The sequence below is a fragment of the Apiospora hydei genome, assembly GCF_038363865.1.
Source record: "Apiospora hydei strain CBS 114990 chromosome Unknown utg000009l_segment0_segment0, whole genome shotgun sequence".
NCBI lineage: Eukaryota > Fungi > Ascomycota > Sordariomycetes > Amphisphaeriales > Apiosporaceae > Apiospora > Apiospora hydei.
Genome location: NW_027117368.1, coordinates 5,636,663 through 5,656,911, shown reverse-complemented (window position 1 = coordinate 5,656,911; position 20,249 = coordinate 5,636,663). Strand labels below are relative to the sequence as shown.

At 50.3% G+C, this 20,249-nt stretch overlaps 5 protein-coding genes across 5 annotated transcripts; 3 read left to right on the top strand and 2 right to left on the bottom strand.

The window, feature by feature from the left end:
- Window positions 1-259: 259 nt before the first annotated feature.
- Window positions 260-2,158, bottom strand: PG997_013588 (uncharacterized protein; the record flags this gene model as incomplete). The annotated part of the gene is made up of 1 exon (XM_066817902.1): window positions 260-2,158. One exon carries the CDS (start codon window positions 2,156-2,158, stop codon window positions 260-262), a length of 1,899 nt encoding a protein of 632 aa, XP_066663594.1.
- Window positions 2,159-5,046: 2,888 nt separating this feature from the next.
- PG997_013587 (ceramide glucosyltransferase) lies at window positions 5,047-6,695 on the bottom strand (the record flags this gene model as incomplete). The annotated part of the gene is made up of 2 exons (XM_066817901.1): window positions 5,047-6,520; window positions 6,607-6,695. 2 exons carry the CDS (start codon window positions 6,693-6,695, stop codon window positions 5,047-5,049), a joined length of 1,563 nt encoding a protein of 520 aa, XP_066663593.1.
- A 993-nt stretch (window positions 6,696-7,688) lies between these two features.
- PG997_013586 (tRNA-splicing endonuclease subunit Sen2) lies at window positions 7,689-9,431 on the top strand (the record flags this gene model as incomplete). The annotated part of the gene is made up of 1 exon (XM_066817900.1): window positions 7,689-9,431. The coding sequence occupies one exon, from the start codon at window positions 7,689-7,691 to the stop codon at window positions 9,429-9,431; it is 1,743 nt and encodes a 580-aa protein (XP_066663592.1).
- A 676-nt stretch (window positions 9,432-10,107) lies between these two features.
- PG997_013585 (permease of the major facilitator superfamily) lies at window positions 10,108-11,697 on the top strand (the record flags this gene model as incomplete). Its single annotated transcript, XM_066817899.1, has 1 exon — window positions 10,108-11,697. The coding sequence occupies one exon, from the start codon at window positions 10,108-10,110 to the stop codon at window positions 11,695-11,697; it is 1,590 nt and encodes a 529-aa protein (XP_066663591.1).
- A 4,706-nt stretch (window positions 11,698-16,403) lies between these two features.
- PG997_013584 (uncharacterized protein) lies at window positions 16,404-16,681 on the top strand (the record flags this gene model as incomplete). Its single annotated transcript, XM_066817898.1, is given in 2 exon segments — window positions 16,404-16,474; window positions 16,489-16,681. The coding sequence occupies 2 exon segments, from the start codon at window positions 16,404-16,406 to the stop codon at window positions 16,679-16,681; spliced, it is 264 nt and encodes an 87-aa protein (XP_066663590.1).
- Between the last annotated feature and the right edge of the window lie 3,568 nt (window positions 16,682-20,249).

The window sequence follows — 20,249 nt, the reverse complement described above, 5'->3', positions numbered from 1 at the left end:
ATGCATGAGCATATTGATGTATGAACTTGTTTTGTTTGAAATTGGTGTTAGACATTAAAAAGCCGAAATAGTTCTATGTGGATATCAATAGATGCAATGCAACCAGAAAATTTTAGGTGCCCGAGCATAAAATGCGTGATTGTTGCACGTCATACGTTAAATAACATGTCCTTCCGAGTTCGCGTTGAGTTGACCCAGTCCCTTCCCAGTGTGTGGGACCTATCCTCTTCCCCTTCCTTTCTTCTTTGCGATTGCTTCCTTATTTCTCCGCCTTGGACTTGGTCCGCTTCATGCTGAACTGCGACTGGTTGGTGTGCACCCGATCGATATCGAACGGGTTATCGTTGTACGCCACGACCGAGTGGTGCGTCGGGATGCGCGCCAGCGAGGACCGCCGCGACACCGTCCGGGACCCTGCGCGCGAGCCGGGGCGCGAGTTGCCGGTGCGAATAGCGGCAAAGGCCGGTCCGTTCTGCTCGTCGTCCTCCTCGGTGGTGGCGCCGTTGGCGACCTCGGTCAGGGTGCGCTCGGAGCCCCGCTCCTCCTCGGCGTCGGCCGCGACCTGCTCGGCCCGGAGGCGCTTCATGAAGGCGAGCGACTCGGCCGCGAAGTGGCACTTGGCGCGGACCTGGGGGCCGTACTTGTAGAACAGGAACGGGAAGGGCACGCAGGCGAGGGCGAGGAAAGCGGGGATGCTGGAAGCCCAGTGGATGCCGAGGTCGGCGTACATGTAGCTGGTGAAGAGCGGGAAGGCGAAACCGAAGAGGGACCGCAGCACCGAGTTGGCCGCGAGCACGGACGCGGCGAAGATGGTGTAGGCGTCGATGAGGTAGTTCATGATGCTCAGAAACACGAGGACCATGCCGAAGCCGAAGGGGACGCCGGCGGCGATGCTGACGACCCAGTGGATCGAGGCCGAGTTGGTCCAGGCGAACCAGAAGAGGCCGATGGGCAACGCCACGGAGCCGACCATGGCGGGCGGGAGGCGGGCCTCGGGCGGCGCGAAGCCGTCGTGCTCGTCCTCAGTCCGGACGTAGCGGCCGTTGTCCCAGATGCTGTACGCCACCGCAAAAACCATGCCGACCATGATGCCGAGGAAGGCCAACCCGCTAATGCCCTGGCTCCAGCCGCGCTGGCCCTGGTAGACGATGGGGAAGGCGCCGAAGAGCATGTACAGGGTGCCGTAGATGATGGCCATGTACATGGACAGCAGCAACACGATGGGCTCGCGGAAGAGCAGTATCCAGGGCCGCGACAGGGCCGTCTTGAGCGACTGGCCGAGCGTGACGCGGCCGCGGTCGGCGTCGATCTTGCTGACGTAGTGCTTGCCCGTGCGCTTCGAGAGGGCGGCGGCGCGCTTGCGGAGCAGCACGGGCGCGTACGTCTCGGGCACGAGGAAGCCGCCGACGATCCAGAAGAAGCCGGAGAAGGCCGCGAGGAAGCCCATGACCCAGCGCCAGCCCGCGGCCTGGCCGAGGAAGCCGCCGATGATGGGGCCGAGGACGGGCCCGAGGAAGGGCGCGGCCGCGAAGAGGGACATGGCGAGGCCGCGCTGGGCGGCGGGGAACATGTCGGCGATGACGCCGCCCGCGTTGGTGAGCGGGGACGAGCCGAAGGCGCCGGCGAAGAAGCGCAGGACCAGCAGCGTGACCGGGCCGTTGGCGCCGGCCGTGCCCGCGTTGAAGGCGGTCAGGGCGGCGTAGGTGCCGAGGAACAGGACCTGGCGGCCGAAGACCTCGCTCAGGGGCGCCCACAGCAGCGGGCCGACGGCGAAGCCCAGCACGAACAGCGAGACGCCCAGGGTGGCGATCTCTTGGGAGATGCCGAACTCCATGATGATTTGCCTAATACCGCCCGAGTAGGCGGATGAAACCAGCGCGACCGCTAATGTTGCGAGGGCGACGGTGAATGTGATGAACCATTTCGTGACGACGCTGAAGTTGAAGGGGTTGCGGGGGTCGTGTGGTATCCAATTCACCAGGTAGGGGTCTTCTGTTGTGCCGGAGCCGGGATATGAGTGGTTGAGCACGGAGTCAGTGATGCCGGATTGGTCGAATACTATCCGCCAGTACGGGATCTTGTGAGGTGCTGTGTGTTCGAGGCCATGTTCGTCGCCGCCGGGTTGTTGTTGTGGCTTGGTATCCTTTTCGGACGCCATTGCGCCGGGTTGCTGATTGGCTGGTGTTTCGTGCGACTCGAAATGTAGTGCTGTTTGCTGGTGTTACCCGTCGGTTAGGTTCGGGAAGGTCGCAACCGCTTGCGGGAAGTGTGGATCTTCAGTTGGTCACTTCAGTTCACTTTATTAACCTAGGAGACACAGGAATCGGCAAGTCTCAAAAAAGTGAATATAACAGGGATGTCGTAGATCCAAGATTTGCTGCCAAGTTGAGGGAATCTGAGTCGGAATGGGGGATAAAGGGGGAGTGGTGGGATGGCAGGTGTTATAAAGGCGAACAAGAGACGAATGAATCATCGGACGCACTCCTCGCCAATACGGGCGCCGAGGTATAAAAAACACTTTTTTCTCTTCGACACACGGCAGGACGGACCTCGCGCCCAAAATCCTTCCCTGGCTGATTACCAGGGGGTCGTCGAGCTCCACCGCCCGCCCACGCCCACCAAAAAGCCACCTGCTGCACCCTCCACACGCCCTTTCGGTCGAGCCATGTCAAATCTTAGATGGCCCAAGCCTAGAGCGGATTTAGTAATAGAGCCCAGAAACGGGATTAAACACCGGCCTCCAGGGATCGTCAACGTCATCTCGCCCCGGTCTTCAGGTCAGCATCCGAGGGCGCACCTTATGCAATCTGCATAAACAGGAGCTAGCTCCGGTCCCAAGTCCGGACCTTTTGGCTTTGGCGAGTCAGCTATTCTGGAACGGACGATTCAACCTGAGTCTGACACAAGGCCTGACCAAGCATCGACATGAACGAACTATCTTTAAGCATTGGCGGCGTCTACAATTAGATCTGAACTCACTCCCCTTTTCTCATCTTGGAAATGCATGCAACGTTGAAACTCATAGCCACGTCCCACGCTAGAATATTCCATGTCACTCGTACATCAACATTCATTGCGTACATGCGCTTTATGCTATGCGAGTCATATATGCAGCAGTCGTCAGTGAGCCTCGGCACCAAATGGGCTTACTAGTCATACCTGCCTGCATGCGCTACACTCATAGGTTTTGTGTCCCTTGAGTTTTTCCACATTATGTGTGTTGTGGACCTGTTTTTGCTCCGTCTGTCTGACAAGAGGACGGGCATTGAACGACCTGACGGGACCCAACGCCGGGGCACTGGAACGCGCTAAAAGAATGGCAACTCACCACTAAAGAACGGAGCGCCGAACAGAGTCGAATCCGGGAAACATGCTTAAGAATTGGCAATGTTCAAATGCTATTACCAATACAGGGAAGAAGAGGGACCATAATGCAAAAACAAGGGCGACCCGTCCACGGCAACGGTTTGATTCCGATGGCATTTATGCTTAGCTAACGCACCTACCTACAGATCCAGATTATGAAGCATTCTGGATCATTGATGGGAAAACAAGATAAGCGGTGGGCGGGATTTGGGGAATACGGTATCGAACATGGGGCGGGCATCGGAGCATTTTCTTTTTCTGAATCCCGTTCCTCCTAATACTGCACTACCTGCTAGCGCCGCGTCGAACCTCGGAGTTTTCGCTCTTATAGAGCACTTAAGCTTACGCATGCAAATCACACCGTAGTCGAGCCGGGCCACTCACTATTGATAGTATAATACCTAGTAGCGCTGACTTGCGATTTTAGACTTATGCATGGCAGCCTGCTTTCTGAACATTAAATCCTTTAATACCGTAGTATGACTCTCTGACTCGGGTGTAGCGAGAATAAGTCCTTGTGCGACCTCGGGAGTGAGTCGTTCAACTCGGCTCAGCCGCCCAGCCCCGAAGCCCTGTCCAGTTCTAGTCAGATGGGATTTATCGTGTGAGGAACCACTCCAGTTGCTTTTGTCAGCTCGTTCCCTCGGGCTAACCCGCCAACGTGGCGGCGCCCTGCGGTAGATACTCTATGGACCAATACACAACAAAACGGGTCTTATCTAAGCCGTTACGATGCCCACCTCTCCCCTCCTCAGCCCAGCCAGACCAAGCCCGCCCCTCTCAGGGGATGGGATCGCCGCCATGGTAGCACACCCAGGCTGCCAAGGGTCCCAACGGCCGGCAGATATGTAAGTATTCGGGGAGTGGCTTCTTCCCCTCCCTCTGACCCTGACATGGGCATTGTGCATCGGACCGGATGCCGCTTGAACCTTCTGGACTTTTATGCAGCCAGCGGGGAGATCTACGAATCCCATGCCCCTCCGCTTCCCAGGACCCCCGAAGCCCCGAACCCGAACCCGACTAACATGACATGCTATGCTGATACGAATGACAAGATGTGTCAGATAAGTATTGTTTTCCACATTCCTGTTCGCCTACAGCGTATCGGCCCCGAGAGTCATAGTTCGGACGAATTCACGGCCGAACATGTACAGCTGTCACCATCATCCGCATATGCATATGCATATGCACCATGACGGGACCGCCTGACTCCAGACGACGAGGACCCCGAAAACTCTACAACTGTAAAAAAGTGTCAAAATTCCCCTTTCCAAGCGTGAATGCACGATTCGTTGGCAGGCCTGGATCCAACGACTAGAGCCGGCAACCATCCGGATCCATACATCATACCTACCTAGATAGCACCGAGCTCTGAGGGACCGGCTGCCCCACGTTGTATACCAATGGCAAAATCCCGATTGGTGATAGAAGGGGATAAAGCGACTGGCGGTAATTGCGGCATACACAAAAGTCTATGAGGTTCGCGATCAACGTGTCTATTCAAGTGACAGGTGTAGATGATTGGAGTCATCTGTCTGCCTAGGCAAAGATAGAACGATCCTCAGTGGCACTTCTGAAAGTAGATACGATGGTGATAAACCGTAATCAAAATCGTAGTTCATTATTATGTACCAAACAATATAGTCATGATGTCAGGTACTCTAACCGTCTAGTCGTAATCTAATCTTTCTTATTCTGTCTATCGCCATCAACTCGTCTCACATTGTCCACATCCACATTAGTCTCGTCCCAAGCCACGACCGTCATGTCCGACTTGACCCGGAACTTCTCGCCCCGCCAACTGACGCTCGTCCCGAGGAGTACCGCCCAAGCCCAGATGGGGAACGCGAGGAACTCGCGCCCGAGCCAGGCCAGGAACCATTCACCCACGGGCCTCCTCTCCGTGCCGCCGCGCGCCGTGCCCCGCGCAAAGGCGGGCGTGTGCTCGTCGATCTGGACGCTGTGGCCGGCGTGCAGGCGGCCGAACAGGATGCGGTCGTGGATGATCCAGAACGCGATGGCGCCGGTCCAGCAGCTGGCCCAGCTGGCCCAGGTTTGAGGGATGCCGAGGTACGTGTGGACCCAGGGCACCGTAGTGAGGCCGTAGGCGATGGACGTGCAGCAGATCAGCGACTGGATGCCCGGCTCGACGAGCGTGGCGGCCAGGACCGTCCACTTGCGAACCCGCAGCCAGCGCTTGCGGCGCGCAATGTAGCCGGCCACCGACATGCCGGCCATGGGCTGGATGGCCAGGTCGCCCCACGCCAAGCCATGGTTCTTGAAGCCGGGGATCTTGGTCCGCCATAGCAAATCACCGATCAGGTGGTCCTCGCAGATATATGCCGAGAAGTGGTCAAGTCCCAAAGGGAGATGCGCCACGGAAGCGGGCAGGATGGGGTTCCTGCTGGAGTCCGTGACCATGTCCAGGTGCGACTTGCGGAACATGTTGCTCTTGCCCACTGCGCACGGCGCAACCCCGACTGTGTTGATGGCGCCGTAGAACTTGGCGTGCTCAGTCGCCATGAACATCTCCTCCAGCCGACCTCCGCCCTGGGACAGGAGCGACTTCGAGACGTCTCGGTCGTGTGCCGTGCCGGGGTCGCCGGCAAGGAGACGTCGTGTCTCGGGGGTATCGGGCTGGATCGATGACACGGTGTCTACCACAATGGGCATCTGGTGGGTGAATTTGTAAGGCGTCTCGCCGGTAAGTCCGCAGAGCTTGTCGACCATGTGGCCCGCCGCCGTGCTGGCGATCCAGACATTGCAGTCGGCGATCCAGATGATGTCGCCCTTGGCCTCCCTGTACGCACGACTCAAGTTCCGGATCTTGGGGTTCGGGCCCAGCTTGTCGGCATGGCCACCGCCGCCATGGAGGAGCGGGTCCTCCTCTTCGATGAAGATGCGGGCGTCGGAGTCGGGGAACTCGTCGAGCAGGCGGCGCATGACCGCATAGGCGGCGTCGTCTTTCGAGGATACGCAGAAGTAGATGGTGAACTTGTCGCGGGGGTAGTCCTGGCGGAAGGTCGAGGCGAGACACTCGTACAGGAAGGGCTCGAGGCCCTTGGCGGGGCGTAGGATGGTGACGTGGGGGACGTCCTGCTTGGGCAGGGTCGGGGAGACTGGCTTGGTCGGGACGGCGGCGTAGTTTCGGAAGCTACAAGGGATCGGGCCAAAGTCAATTGCAAAAGTCGAACACCAGAAATATATCAAATCCCTCTTGGGGGTTGTTACATGACGTACATTTTGTAGCTACCGATGGCCTGGACGCCTATGACGAAGACGCCCCAAGCAAGGGAGACGTATCCCAGAGCCTCAGCAGCTGATGCCATTGTTACTGCTGCTGCACCCAAATGCCAAGCCCAAACAATGTAAAGCGAAAACAATTTGCTCGGTGTAGAAAGGTACCCTGTGATAACGGGAAAGACGGCTGTCACCCTCGGCCGGTCATACGGAAATCCGACCAGACTCTCCAAACTCGGGTTTTCTGGGACGTTGTCGCGAAACGGCGGCACACATAACGAGATGGGGTTTCATGACTATCGAAAAGACGGTGGCTCGTTCTGCTGCGCTTGGTAAACTCGGGGCTCCATCAGGTCCGCCCTTGTAAAGAATATTGGGTCTCGGAGTGAATTGTCAATTGGCAAGGTGGTGATTGAGGCCTTGCGCTTCAGGCCACATTTTTAGCGGTCTAAGCAATGCCTAGCACTGGACTGAGCACTGAGCAGAAGCACTGAGCAGACCTAAAACTGCGGGCACAAAGAACAAAGCTTTTTTCTTTGCTCAGAGCCTCAAGGTCCAGAGCTCCCCACCTTGAGGGACGTGCCCCACCAAGCTCTCGCTAGCCGAGATTTTCCGAGTCAGCCATAAAATCTCGTCCTTGGGATTTTTTTTCCCTTCCAAGCTCAACATCTTGGGCAACAACACACAAAATTCTCGAGACTCAGGCTACAGACTTGTACGCGAGCTCCGAACAAATGGCTCAGAGCATATACGATTGAATGGCCTCCCCAATCGTGTAATTGCTATCGCACCGGGAGGAGTGTCCCTCATCTGAGTAAGTTTTACCTCTCTGTCTTCCACATTCTACCACACCCCAAAATGCAAAGGGACCATACCATGCCAACCACGGTGATGACAATTTATTTTTATAATTGGAGCTTAGAGGCGTCAAACCCTCGATGAGCCACCAAATGACTACAACGGTATCTGAGTTATTGGCTATGGTCCCAACCATTTTGCAAAACGATCAGCGGCATACCCCTCAACCAGTTGCTAACTGTTCCTGCAAAGATAGACCAACATGATGTGAAGATCATATCTCAATGAACCAAACTCAAGAAGCCTTCCCGGCCTTGCCAGTCCCCGCGGCTGGCTTGCCTACCGGTACAACCCGTGAGCCGAATGCGTCGCAACCTGAGAAGGAGCCGAAATCGGCCGTGGCGCCTGCAGCTGCCAGGCCACCGCCCTTGACCAAGATACACGAACTGCCGATTCCCATCCGCACGTTCCCCCTACCCAGCTTCTATCCGAGTAATCCTCTGTCCCTGATCCATGTCATCTACACCTGGATCACACAGGCCTTGACTGCCCCGCACGAGCCCTCGATTGTCCATGAAGGAATCTGGTCGACCAAGACGCGAAGTGTGCACGTTGTGGATGCGAAAGCAATCCGCGCGCTTTGGGAGCAAGGCTTCTACGGGAAAGGACATCTCAGTCGAAGTGAACCCAACTGGTTGAAACGCGAACAAGCCCGCAGTGGCACGCAGAAACAACATGTCGCGGAAGAGTATACCCGCCAACGACGTGAGGAGCGACAACAGATGAAATGGGATCGTGCCAGGAAAGAGCAAGAGGCCATCCGCCGTGTTCGCCGTCTTGAGTCTCTCGTTGCGCCCGTAGGACCGATGGAGCTCCTCCGCCTGCCCAATTCCCCTAGTGATCTCGCAGCACTTCTTGCTCCCAGTGACGCTGTTGCAGAACCTCTCGAACTCCTTGCCAATGGACAGGCTCCTAGTGGGGATGTTAGTGCATCAGCGCCCGGCCCGGATTTGTCTTTGGGTGATCTGTCCGCCGCGACTTCCAAGTTACAGGCCAACAGTAGTGCAACTAGCGCAGAGACTTTGGTAGACACTTTGTTGAACGGGAACCGTGAGCGACCAGGAACACCTACGAATCCATATCCTACGCCTCCACCTGACACACCTGTCGAGAGCGTGGCTCAGATCAAGAGGAGGAAAAGTGTGCGGTTTTCTCCCAAGGTCGAGTCGACCACTTTCATGAACTCGGATCCGCCAAGCCCTAGCCTGGGAATGACCATGAACGGTCATGGGGCCGTGAAATCGATGGACGGAATACTTAACAATGGTGCAATTCCCGTTCAGGAGCCCTCCATCCTGCCCCTTGGAAATGTCTCGTCCCCGAGCGATATCCTGCCGGAACCCGCGCAGAAGTCCCCACTGTCGACCATCAGCACCATGTCCAATGATGCTTCTCTGGCAGTCGTGGATAAGGAGCATCTCCAGCTCACACGCGAAGAGGCCTTCTTCCTTGCTTTCGGACTTGGCGTTCTCAAGGTTCGTGACGAGAAGTCTGGCCAGCTGCTTTCGACGCAGGACCTGTTCAACATTTGCCGTGGCTATTCTTACTTTCCCCCGAGGCAGTTGGATCTGCAGCCCGATGATCCGTTCCTGGTTCAGTACGCCGTGTACCACCATTTCCGGTCCCTCGGCTGGGTCGTACGACCTGGTATCAAATTTGGCTGCGATTGGCTCCTGTACAACCGCGGCCCAGCATTCTCGCATGCCGAGTTTGCCATCTCGGTCATGCCCTCTTATTCGAACCCCGGCTGGAAGAGCCAAGGCCGCAAGGCACCGGCTCATAACTGGCATTGGCTCCACTCGGTGAACCGTGTACAGTCGACGGCGGTCAAGACGCTTGTTCTGGTCTACGTCGACATACCACTGCCCGGAGCAGCAAGTGATGGTGATGTCGCATCTCTTTTGAAGCAGTACAGGATTCGGGAATTTCTGTTGAAGAGATGGCCTATCAATCGCCGTCGGCATTGAGGCGATTGATGTACGAGATATGAGACATGTTACAATACCATTGCATTGGTCGGCGTTCGGGGATTTTTGAAAACGATGTCATACGATTGGGATATGAGGTCTGGATGAGCCTGTCACGTTTGATGATCCTGTATATCAACCAGTCAGCGGAACGAGCAATTATAATTGCTCATAAATACTACAAACACATTCACGATGCATCTCGACATACTCTACTCTGCCTACTTGACGTGACTTGACTATGCCGTTGCACCCATTGGTAACAAGATAAACCATGGATTGCCAGCCAGATAGCCTCCAGTTCACTGAAGATGGGACCACGGATATTGAATCTACAATGCAGCCAGCTGCATGATCACCGCTTCCTTCCTGCAGTGTATATTCACCACCAATCCCGACACAACAGCCTGCAAGGCAAGGGATCCCCCGCGACGAGGTTGCACGGGCGCTTACAAAACGCCGCTAACTAGCGCGCTTGCAGTCAGTCTCAGCATCTTATCGTTTTGCTTACGTGGGATTGATCGTTGGTTGCCCCTTGCTTTTTTTTCTAGCTCTCTCTCATTCTTTTGGAACTTCCAGTGATGCGCTGTTTTATGCTTTTCTCCCTGCGCTCATTCCGACGACCCGTGCTGGAATTGCGAAGGAGCCAGTTCCCTGAAGGAAATAGCAAAAAGCCATGACCGCCGCACTCAACGGCGGCCCGAAAGCCAACGGCAATGGATGTTACCACAATAACCACCGCTCCCGTCCCGAGCTGGATGAGGATTTAGCCACTAGCGAGCAGACACCGCTTCTGGCCTCGGCCGCCATCGCGCCCGCGCAGGACCCGGACGTCGCCGGGGCCATATGCGCGGAAGATGAAGTAGCGGCAGCAGCAGCAAACGACAAGCCGCTGCCCAAGACGCAGATCTTCCTGCTCTGCTACGCGCGCCTGGTCGAGCCGGTCGCCTTCTTCTCCATCTTCCCCTACATCAACCAGATGATCCAGCACGTGGCCCCCGGCATCCGCGACGCCGACGTCGGCTTCTACTCGGGCCTGATCGAGTCCCTGTTTAGTTTGACCCAGATGCTCGTCATGCTGGTCTGGGGCCGCGCCGCGGACCGCGTCGGCCGGAAGCCCGTCCTGGTCGCGAGCCTGGTGGGCGTGTGCTGCGCCACGAGCATTTTTGGGATGGCGACGAGCTTGTGGCAGATGGTGCTGTTCCGCTGCCTCGCGGGCGTGTTCGCGGGCACCATCGTGACGATCCGGACCATGATCAGCGAGCACTCGACGCCGCGCACGCAGGCGCGCAGTTTTAGCTTTTTCGCGTTCGCGGGGAATGTCGGGATTACTGTTGGACCGCTGCTGGGCGGCGTGTTGGCCGACCCGGCGCAGCAGTACCCAAGCGTCTTTGGCGGCGTGCGGTTCTTCGAGGCGTATCCCTACGCGCTGCCCAGTTTCGCCGTGGGCGTGGTGGGATTGACGGCCGTGCTGACGAGCGCGTTCTTCGTCGAGGAGACGCTGGTCAAGAAGTCGAAGGCGACGGTGCAGGAGGAAGGGCAGAGGCAACTCGCAAAGGAGAAGAGCACGTGGGAGCTGCTGAAGACGCCCGGCGTGGGCATCGTCTTGTACGTCTTCGCGCACGTCATGCTGCTCGCGTTCGCCTACACGGCCATCATCCCCGTCTTCTGGTTCACATCCGTGCAGCTGGGCGGGCTCGCGTTCACCAAGTTCCAGATCGGCGCCTTCATGGCCATGACGGGCGTCTCGCAGGCGTTTTGGTTGTTGGTGGTCTTCCCGCCCCTGCAGCACCGCATGGGCACCAACGGCGTCATGCGTTTGTGCGCGAACTGCTACCCCTTCTTCCTCGGGACCAATGCCCTGCTCAACGCGCTGCGCCGCGCGGGCTTCGATCGGGTGTTTTGGGTCGCGGCGCCTTGTTTCTTGGCCGTGGGGCCGGGCGTCTCGATGAGTTTCACGGCCGTGCAGCTCGCGCTCAACGATGTCAGTCCCTCGCCCGCTATGCTGGGCACTCTCAACGCGCTGGCTCTGACGGGGTTGAGTGGTCTCCGCGCGTTTACCCCGGCCCTGTTTACGAGTCTCTTCGCCCTGGGAGCTAATACCCAGATCCTGGGCGGATACCTCGTCTGGGTCATCCTCTTCCTGCTCGCGGCCGGCTTCACCGTGGCGTCGCGGTACCTCCCCGAGGCCAGCGAGAAGGACTTCCCTACAACAAACAGCGCGGTGCGGCAGGGCGAGGCGGAGGTGGATGAAGAGTCGAGGTAGTGTGAAGAGTTGAGTCCGTCCCAAATGTATATCGTGTCGAATGGGGGTTGATGGGATATGCATGCATGAGGCCGATATCGCGAGGGGGGCGAGTGGGTCTGGGAATGTGTGATGGGGCATTATCAGTCCATAGATATATGTCAGCGCATATATTATGTTTGCCTATGTTTTAATAAGAACAATGGCGGTACTTGATCCGAGCTCACCCCCATACGTATGGTTTGGGATCTTGGGTTAAAATGATATACCCTATAAAACACAGGTGACTACTAGAAAGATCCTCGAACACCCTTTATTCAGTGGTAATGATATATGATTCTGTGACACGAAGACAGGGACTTTTCATGGTTATTCCACAGCTTCCTATGCCAGCATCGTTGTCTCTTCAGACCAACCTGCGCTTTTGACTCCATCCAGTGTCGAGCAAGAGAGACAATAATTTTGCAAATGAAGATATTATGAGTTAGCAGAGAGTGTAATCTCGTCATATATATTTCCTATCCAATTAGGTAGTCTCCTTATTTTTCTCTGTTGATACCGGCAGGCCAGCACAAACAAAAGGTTCAAAACAGAGTAACACGAAGACTCATGTCACCGCCCAAGCCCAAAACGGTCGTGACCGATCCCACAAACCTGGTCCATGCATGTTACACCAATAGTCGATGTGTCGCTGTTTGGGCTGTCGTTTTTGGATGTCCAGAGCCGCCATTTTCGGCAGCCCAAAACACCCCCGACAAGTACATTTTGGGGGGGGGCCTATATACTACTCGAAGTTCCTTCTGCGGCCGAAGTACGTTGCACCACCCCTGCCAATTGCGCGCCGCCTAGCTCTAAATCGTGCACTGCCACGGGCTGAAATTATTCACCTCTTAGAAATAGAACAAGTTGGTATGGGTGTTAGGTGTTAGGACTTAAAGATGACAAAAATATATAAAGCAGCCTGTCCTGTATGCATTACTCGGTACGACTTTTGCCATGCGATCTGCCATAAAACGTGTACCGATTATTGCACAGCTCTTTATTCGTTTTACTAAACGCCGTCGAACCTCCTTCCGATCTGTGTAACGTAGGAACTATGGGCTCGTTGAACGATGCTTAGATTCGCCGGATCCAAGCGCAGTTTACGGAACTGGAAACACCGAACGCCCCCCCATTTACTTCGAATAAACTCTAACATTTCTGGGACCGCGGAAATAGTCGGCGCCTTTTACTACTGAACTATTCCGATAATATAAAGCTTAATGGCGTTAATAATTAAAAAAAATAAATAGCTTTCTGTGAATTATTACCCGGTAAGCTAAATTAGAAACCGCTGGTTAAGACTTTATCCTGGGAAAACAGGGGACTCGGCGAAGCTTTTACTCGATTCTTAATGCGTCGAGAAAAGTTTAAAATTAAGTCCGAAAACACGATTCGTTAATATTTTCGATAGTTATTTATTTTATATAAAAAGTATATAAATAACTACATCGAAAACCGGCTTCGAAGTTATTTTTTATCGGTCGCGAAGCTCGAAATCCGGCACGTTTTTAGTTTACGAGTAAAACTTAAATATAAGAGAATATTTAGCACCGCGGGGTTTATTTACTTTATATATTTCCGCTGGGTTCGTAACACGACCACTTTTAAAATCGGACTCGATCGGCTTAATAACGCCTTTATTCGTATCCTGTTTATATAAACAAGTTATTAAAGGTATAAGCTAGTTTATTTCCTACTTAAAGATATAAAAAGGGAAATTAAAGAGTAAAATAAAGAGTTCGACGTTTATATTAATATTAAAAACAGTTTAAACGAGTATATTTAACCACGCTTAAAAAAATATTAAGTTTATAGCGAAGTAAACAAGAGAATAAACGTTATATTTAAAGTGTTCTACTAGGAAAACATCGACTATTAGATCCTGTATAACTTAATAAGTAATAGGGGTAGAGATTATTTTACGATGCAGGTCCTCTTTCGTTTCTATAAGGGACACAATAAATAGGTCGTGCTTACTTAGTTTCCCTTCGTCGAAGAGAAGCTCCCTATCCTATGCCCCCTCTCGTACCTTCTCGCGAAAGCTTTAACGGAAGGGGTAATTAATTACGAAGGTTACGCTACTTAAGCCGAGCCTTTTTTTAATACTAAAATAAGTATAGGGGCTGTCCGTATCCTTTAAAAGAAGGAGTTTTAATATAAACCGGTATTTCGGAAAACTATCGAGTTAATCGGGGGCCTATAAAGTTAAACGACCTTTTAACTGTGAATTCGTTCGATAATAACTCGGGGAAGCTAAGGAAGGCGGCAGGGTTACCTAATCGACTTTAATCGTATATATACCGCCGAGGTAACCTAGAGATTTTTAATAGTAAGTCTTCTTTTATTATACGATAAAAAAGTTTTTAATATAATAAAAAAATATTATCGCACGTCGATACGAGACTAAATAGCGCGGCACCGGGTTAATAGCGGCGTTTATAAAAAGTTTTATATTAACGCGATGCGAAACGTTATACTTTAAGATATAAGTTTAAGTCGTGGCACCGAGTTTCCCTATTTAAATATTTTTAATTATATTAGATTTATATACGATAAGAATGTTTTAATAAAGGTGTCCGATGTAGTTATAAGCGCCGTCGGCCCGGATACTACGGTTCGCCGGTTAAAAAAAAATAGTCGGCCCTCGAAGCAGTATTATAGGCCGTGTATAGTAAGTCGACGAAGGCTATCGGTGTCTATAAGAAGCTACGCGAGTAAAAATGGAACGAATTTAGGACAGCGAAGCAGCGGCAGCGCCGAAAGGTTTCTAATATCCTTCGGAGGGATCACTTTTAAGTAAGGAACAAAACCGAGCTCGACAGATAACTTGATGGAATCTATGCACCCTAGCAACCGTTACAGAAGATCGTTTTCAGCCAGGCGGACCGGAAGATGCTTGCCGACTTGCTTGGTGACCTAGACGAGGACCTACCGGAAAAAGAGATAGTGCAACGGAAGGTCGATACGATTAACGCGTGGGTTGCCTATGCCTGGAAGGTTAAACTTAAGGAGTCGACGATTCCGTAAAATGACACCGAGGCAGCGCAAGTAACTATGCTTGATGAGCATAACCCGACCCCGGTACAGGCAGCGCTCGAGCAGCCACCGCATGAAAGACATCTCGCGCCGCGGCCATAATATTTATCGATGATCCAAACTCCAGTGGCTATTTTAATAACACTACCTAATCCAGCAGGAATCCAAACCCCGCCATTACCCGACCCTGCAGTCGCTAGCCTCCGTAGCCAATCTGTTGGCGGACCGGGCGAGAATCGACCAGCCGCTTATTTAAAGTCTTAAAAGCCGCAGCACATTTGCATGTTTTGCCAGAGACAGTTCTTTCGCAGGGGGACGATGTGGAACTGTGTCGACCGGCATCTTATTCAATGCGATTAGGAAGCTGTACCATGCCCCTACCTAAAGTGCAAATTTAAGGGACTGAAGCTGGAGAACGAGATGCGATTTAAGAATTACGTAAAGGTTGTTCACGATATCGAGTTGCGGCCTAAAATTACAAAACTTATAGTAATATCGACAACGACTCCATGCGGAGACCAGGTGATAATCGATACGCAGTCGCCAATACATAATAGCGTTATTACCAGGATAAGCCAGGCTTTTCCCTTAGAGGTTGGGTCGAGTGTGTCTCCTGCGGAAATCGACAGGGCAAACTGGCAAGTGGACGACGAATGGCTCCCGCCGTTATTGAAATATGCTATTAGTAGGGGCGAAAACCGAGATACATTTCGTTCTTTTAAACGCTCTTGGTTAAACGCGAATCTGAATCCTAAGGATAAAAGAAAAGATAACGGGCATGAAACCCCCGAATATTTATTATTACCGGGCGGCATTTCGACGGTTTTTAATTACGACGCTAGGATAGTTTTATCCTTAGTCTCGATTAAACTAATAAACCCAGCCCTATTATAAGGGCTATAAACCCCCACCGAAATAACGGAAGCTTCTAGTCCACCTACGTCCTACGATGGTTTTACTATAAACGTTAAAGAGCACCAAGACGGTAATCAGGACCCGCAGAGCTATTAAATCGACTGTATATTAGAGAAATAGAAAAGGAATACCTTTCTTATCCGGTGGGAGACCGACAGGTCTTATTGGTGGGTTCCGCGAAGAGACATCTTGGACGAGGAAATGGTCCGGGACTTTGAAGCCAGCTACCAGGGATACCATCGAGGTGTGGAAATATTGGGCACGAAGAAACAAGGCGGCAAGGTGAAGCACCGTATTCGGTGGACGGGCCGGCCTGTAGCCGAGGATACGTGGGTAGACGAGAAGGACTTGAGTCCTGAATTGCGTAGTTTATAGGAGCCGTGCCCGCCAAAGCTTAAGAAGAGGCGACGCTGCTGAGATTATATATAGTTTCTATGAGTATTTCTAATTTTACAGGACTCTAGCGTAATATTTATCGAATAACATTTAACTCTCGCTTAAAATGCCGAGGCCTGCGGAGTGGCACTATAGTTTCCTTTTATTATACTCGCCCAGGATCGGATCCGTCCTAGGTTTGGGTCGAGTCGGTGGGTGGATGTGACCAATCACTGCTTTCCCTTCTAAAGGTTCTGGAAGAGGTGTTCAAAATACTGTCGTTGAATGCGGTTGCTGCTGGGATCCGGTTCGCCGCGTAAGCATAGGTACCATCTGATCTCACGCGCCGCGAGCTCGATATGGCACCCTGGATCGGCAACTTCGCGGTGCCAGCGTTGCAGTGCCCGAGTGTCATCGTATCCATAGCAACGTCTGCCTACGCAGTCGAGCGCAGCCCCTCATCGCCGTCTTCGCGCCCGCGTCCATGCTTGTGGCCCGCAAAACCATGAGCTCGGCCACCGCCTTGCGAGCGCGCCCGACCAAGCTATGCCTTAACGCTTATTCCGTAACGCTTCTCGATTTCCTAAGACGCCGGTCCGCTCTTACCCAAATGTGTGCCCATCGCGCCGACGTCTAATACAGCACAGTACCGCATTCGCATGTAGCCTGTAAGCCAACCATGTGCTTGCCAACGTCGGCTACGGCGGATTTATACAGGCAGCTTTAAATTACCGAGCCGGGTTTCATGCCTAGAAAAGGCAGCACCGGTAAAATCGAGGACTGTCGCCGTGTGGATTCGCCTCGCCTTTCGTCCCCGTCGTTTAGATTAATACCGTAAGCTTATATTTTTATATTCGTCTTTTTTTACGCTCTCTATTAAATATTCCGCCGGGTAATAATCACGTTTATTTATATATAAATCCTGGCGAATATTTTAAGGGTGGCTCGCTTCGATTATAAGTTATTCCGTCGGTGAATAAAATAATTAAGGGCTGCGCGTTAAAAATTAGCTAGCCCTTTAAGGGTTAATACGCTGTTAATAAAAGTATAAAGTATTTAAGATATGGCGAATTTTTCACAGCTCGCGCGTAGTAACGTTTAGTATTCGCTTAGCTATACGAGTGATTATTTAAATAAAATTTAAGTGTCGATTAGCTTAAAGAGCTCGAAAATAAAGTAGTTAAAGGTACCGCGGTACCGTAATAAAAAGCAGCTAAGATTAGGTAAATAAGCCTCGGTTTAGTGTAAGCGTAGTGTTTATTACGTAAGGGCCTTCGCGCGTATTTTAAAACATATCTTAATAAATACCGACGTGTTCACGTGCCGCTTAGTGTCTACGTTAACGGTTATTATAATAAATTAACGTTTTATCGTGCTAATAACGGTTTAATAACCCTTAAACGAAAAAACTTTTAATATAAAGAATTAAGCTCGGTAAAAATAAGTATTATTAATAACGGCGGCGGCGGGGAGGTAATTAAAAAAATCGGCAGCGGGATTTTATAAAATATTAAATTATATACGTCGGCGAAATAAAAAACCGGACACGCTAATTATTAAATTAATTTATACGGCGAGGTACCTTAATTTTATTCCACTTTATTATAAAAACCCTTTAAAATCGATATAACGTGGTTTATTAATAAACGGGATATATTATATACCGGGACACTTTTCCGACCGATTATACCTTTTAAACTTTAACACGTTTTAATTTTATAATTATAATACCTAATCTTTTATTAGAAAAACGGATCGATTTAGCGATTTAAGTAACGCGAAACCCTGTAAAGCATATTAGCTAAAAAGCTACTACGAAAGCCTTTAATGTTCCACGAACTTTTTTAAACTACCGACTCCACGACCGACCTTTACAACGCGAAATCGGATATTTTTAACGAAAATTAAATCCGATTAAAAAAAGGTGCTTCGTAATTATATAATTAATTTAAATACCCGAAAGATGCCTCTTAATATAGCTGGTGTAAAAGATATGGCTAATCTCCTCACCGCGTCGCGCGGCGGCGAACGCGTCGGTAAGCACTGGGTTAGGCGATTTATTAACCGTAACCTAGACCTTAAAACTAGAATAAATCGTCGATACGATTATTAAAGGGCCTTTTACGAGGATCCGAACGTTATTTCCGGCTAGTTTAAACTAATCGCGAATATTAAAGCTAAATATAGTATCGTTAATAAGGATATATATAATTTCGATAAAACCGGCTTTATAATAAATATAATCGGGTTAACCCTTATCGTAACACGCGCCGATCGGCGTAGGAAAGCGAAATCGGTTTAGCCTAATAATCGAGAATAGTTAACGGCGATTAAATGCATTAATTCGTAAAACTAGTGCATCTCGCCGTTTTTAATCGTTTAAAGCTAATATTACTTAACGAACTAAGTTATCGAATATAACTTACCGGGTAATTAAGTAATTAAACCGATTTCGAATAATTAAATAAATAATAAAACAGGCTTAAATTAAATTAAACACTTCGATAAATATATTAAATCGCGAATAAAAGGTTTATATCGCCTTTTAATCCTCGACGGCTACGAGAGCTATATTTCGGCCGAATTCGAAATATACTATAAAAATAACGGCATTATTACGCTTAGTATACCTCCTCACTTTTCTTATCTACTCTAACCATTAAATATAGCACTTTATTCGCCTTTAAAACGCGCGTATTCGAAAAAAATCGAGCTATTTATTAAAACCTCGATTAATTATATTACGAAGCTCGAGTTTTTTATCGCGTTTAAGGCCGCGTATTTTATTATTTTTATAAAAGTTAATATTAAATTTAAATTTAGCGTATTTAATTTAATACCTTATAACCTTAACGAGGTAATTAATAAATTAAATATACGTCTCTAAACACCTATATTTAACTCGTCGCGTCCGGGGATAGCTAGCACCTACGACCTTTAAACGCTGTCTAACCCTTAATAAATAATTAAGCACTTTTCTTTTATTAAAAAAGGGTGTTTATTTATTAAAAAAGCTCTTTAACGCTAATTTTAAAAACGGTGAACTAAATAATAAAAAGTAACGTGGTTTATCATTAAGTGGCCCGTATTATTAAGTGGTCCACCTTTACCACTTCTCGACACTTTTATAAAAGTTATTTTAACCACGACACTTTAAATTAATTAAAACTACTCGCTATCCGAATCGCTACTCAATTCTATATCCTTTTCACATATTCGCGCATTATAACCTGTTTGGCCGCAAATGCCACAGCGCCTGCCGCCCGTCGCGCGCCGCTTTGATAAACCACCATTTTCGCCTTCGTCGGTCGCTGGACGCTTCCCTTTTGCCTTCTTATCCTGCAGCCTTCGAGATTCCTTAATCGTAAGGGCTCCTCCAAGCTGGACTCGCGACTTTTTGGCTCTCCGGCGCTTCGAAAGGGCCAAATTGGCCTCTTTTAAAATACGCATCCGATTATGCATAAAAGTTATTTTATGGGCCATTTTGGTTATACCCTTCGCCATCTGGTTTACCGCATCTAAAATCGGCGTCGGAGAGCTTCTTTAATGGGTAGACACCCTCCTTTTAATATAAGTAGAGTGCTTAGTTGTTTATTAGGGGTTGGACGGCGTCTAAGGGTCGTAAATATTAGCCGTCCCCGGACAGGATGGGCTAAGTGTAGGCGTTCGGAGACGCATATTTAACTTATTAATTACTTCGTTCGGGTTATAAGATACTAAGCCGGATACGCTAAATCTAAATTTAATATTAGTTTTTATAAAAATAGCGAAATGTGTAGCTTTAAACGCGATAAAAAACTTAAGCTTCGTAATATAGTTTATCGAAGCTTTAATAAATAGCTCGATTTCTTTCGAATAAGCACGCTTTAAAAGCGAATAAAGTGCTATATCGAGAAGTTAAAGCAGGTGCGATAAATAAGGAGGCATACTAATAATAATAATATCGTTATCCTGGTAATATACTTTAAATTCGGCCGAAATATAGCTCTCGTGGCCGTCGAAAATTAAAAGGCGGTAGTAACCCTTCGTTTACGATCTAGTATATTTATCGAAGTGTTTAATTTAGTTTAAGCCTGTCTTATTATTAGTTTATCTATTAAAAATCGGTTTAATTATTTAATCGCTCGGTAAGCTACTCTCGCGCGACTAGTTCGCGAAGTGATATTAGCTTTAAACGATTAAAAAAGGCGGAATACATTAGCCTT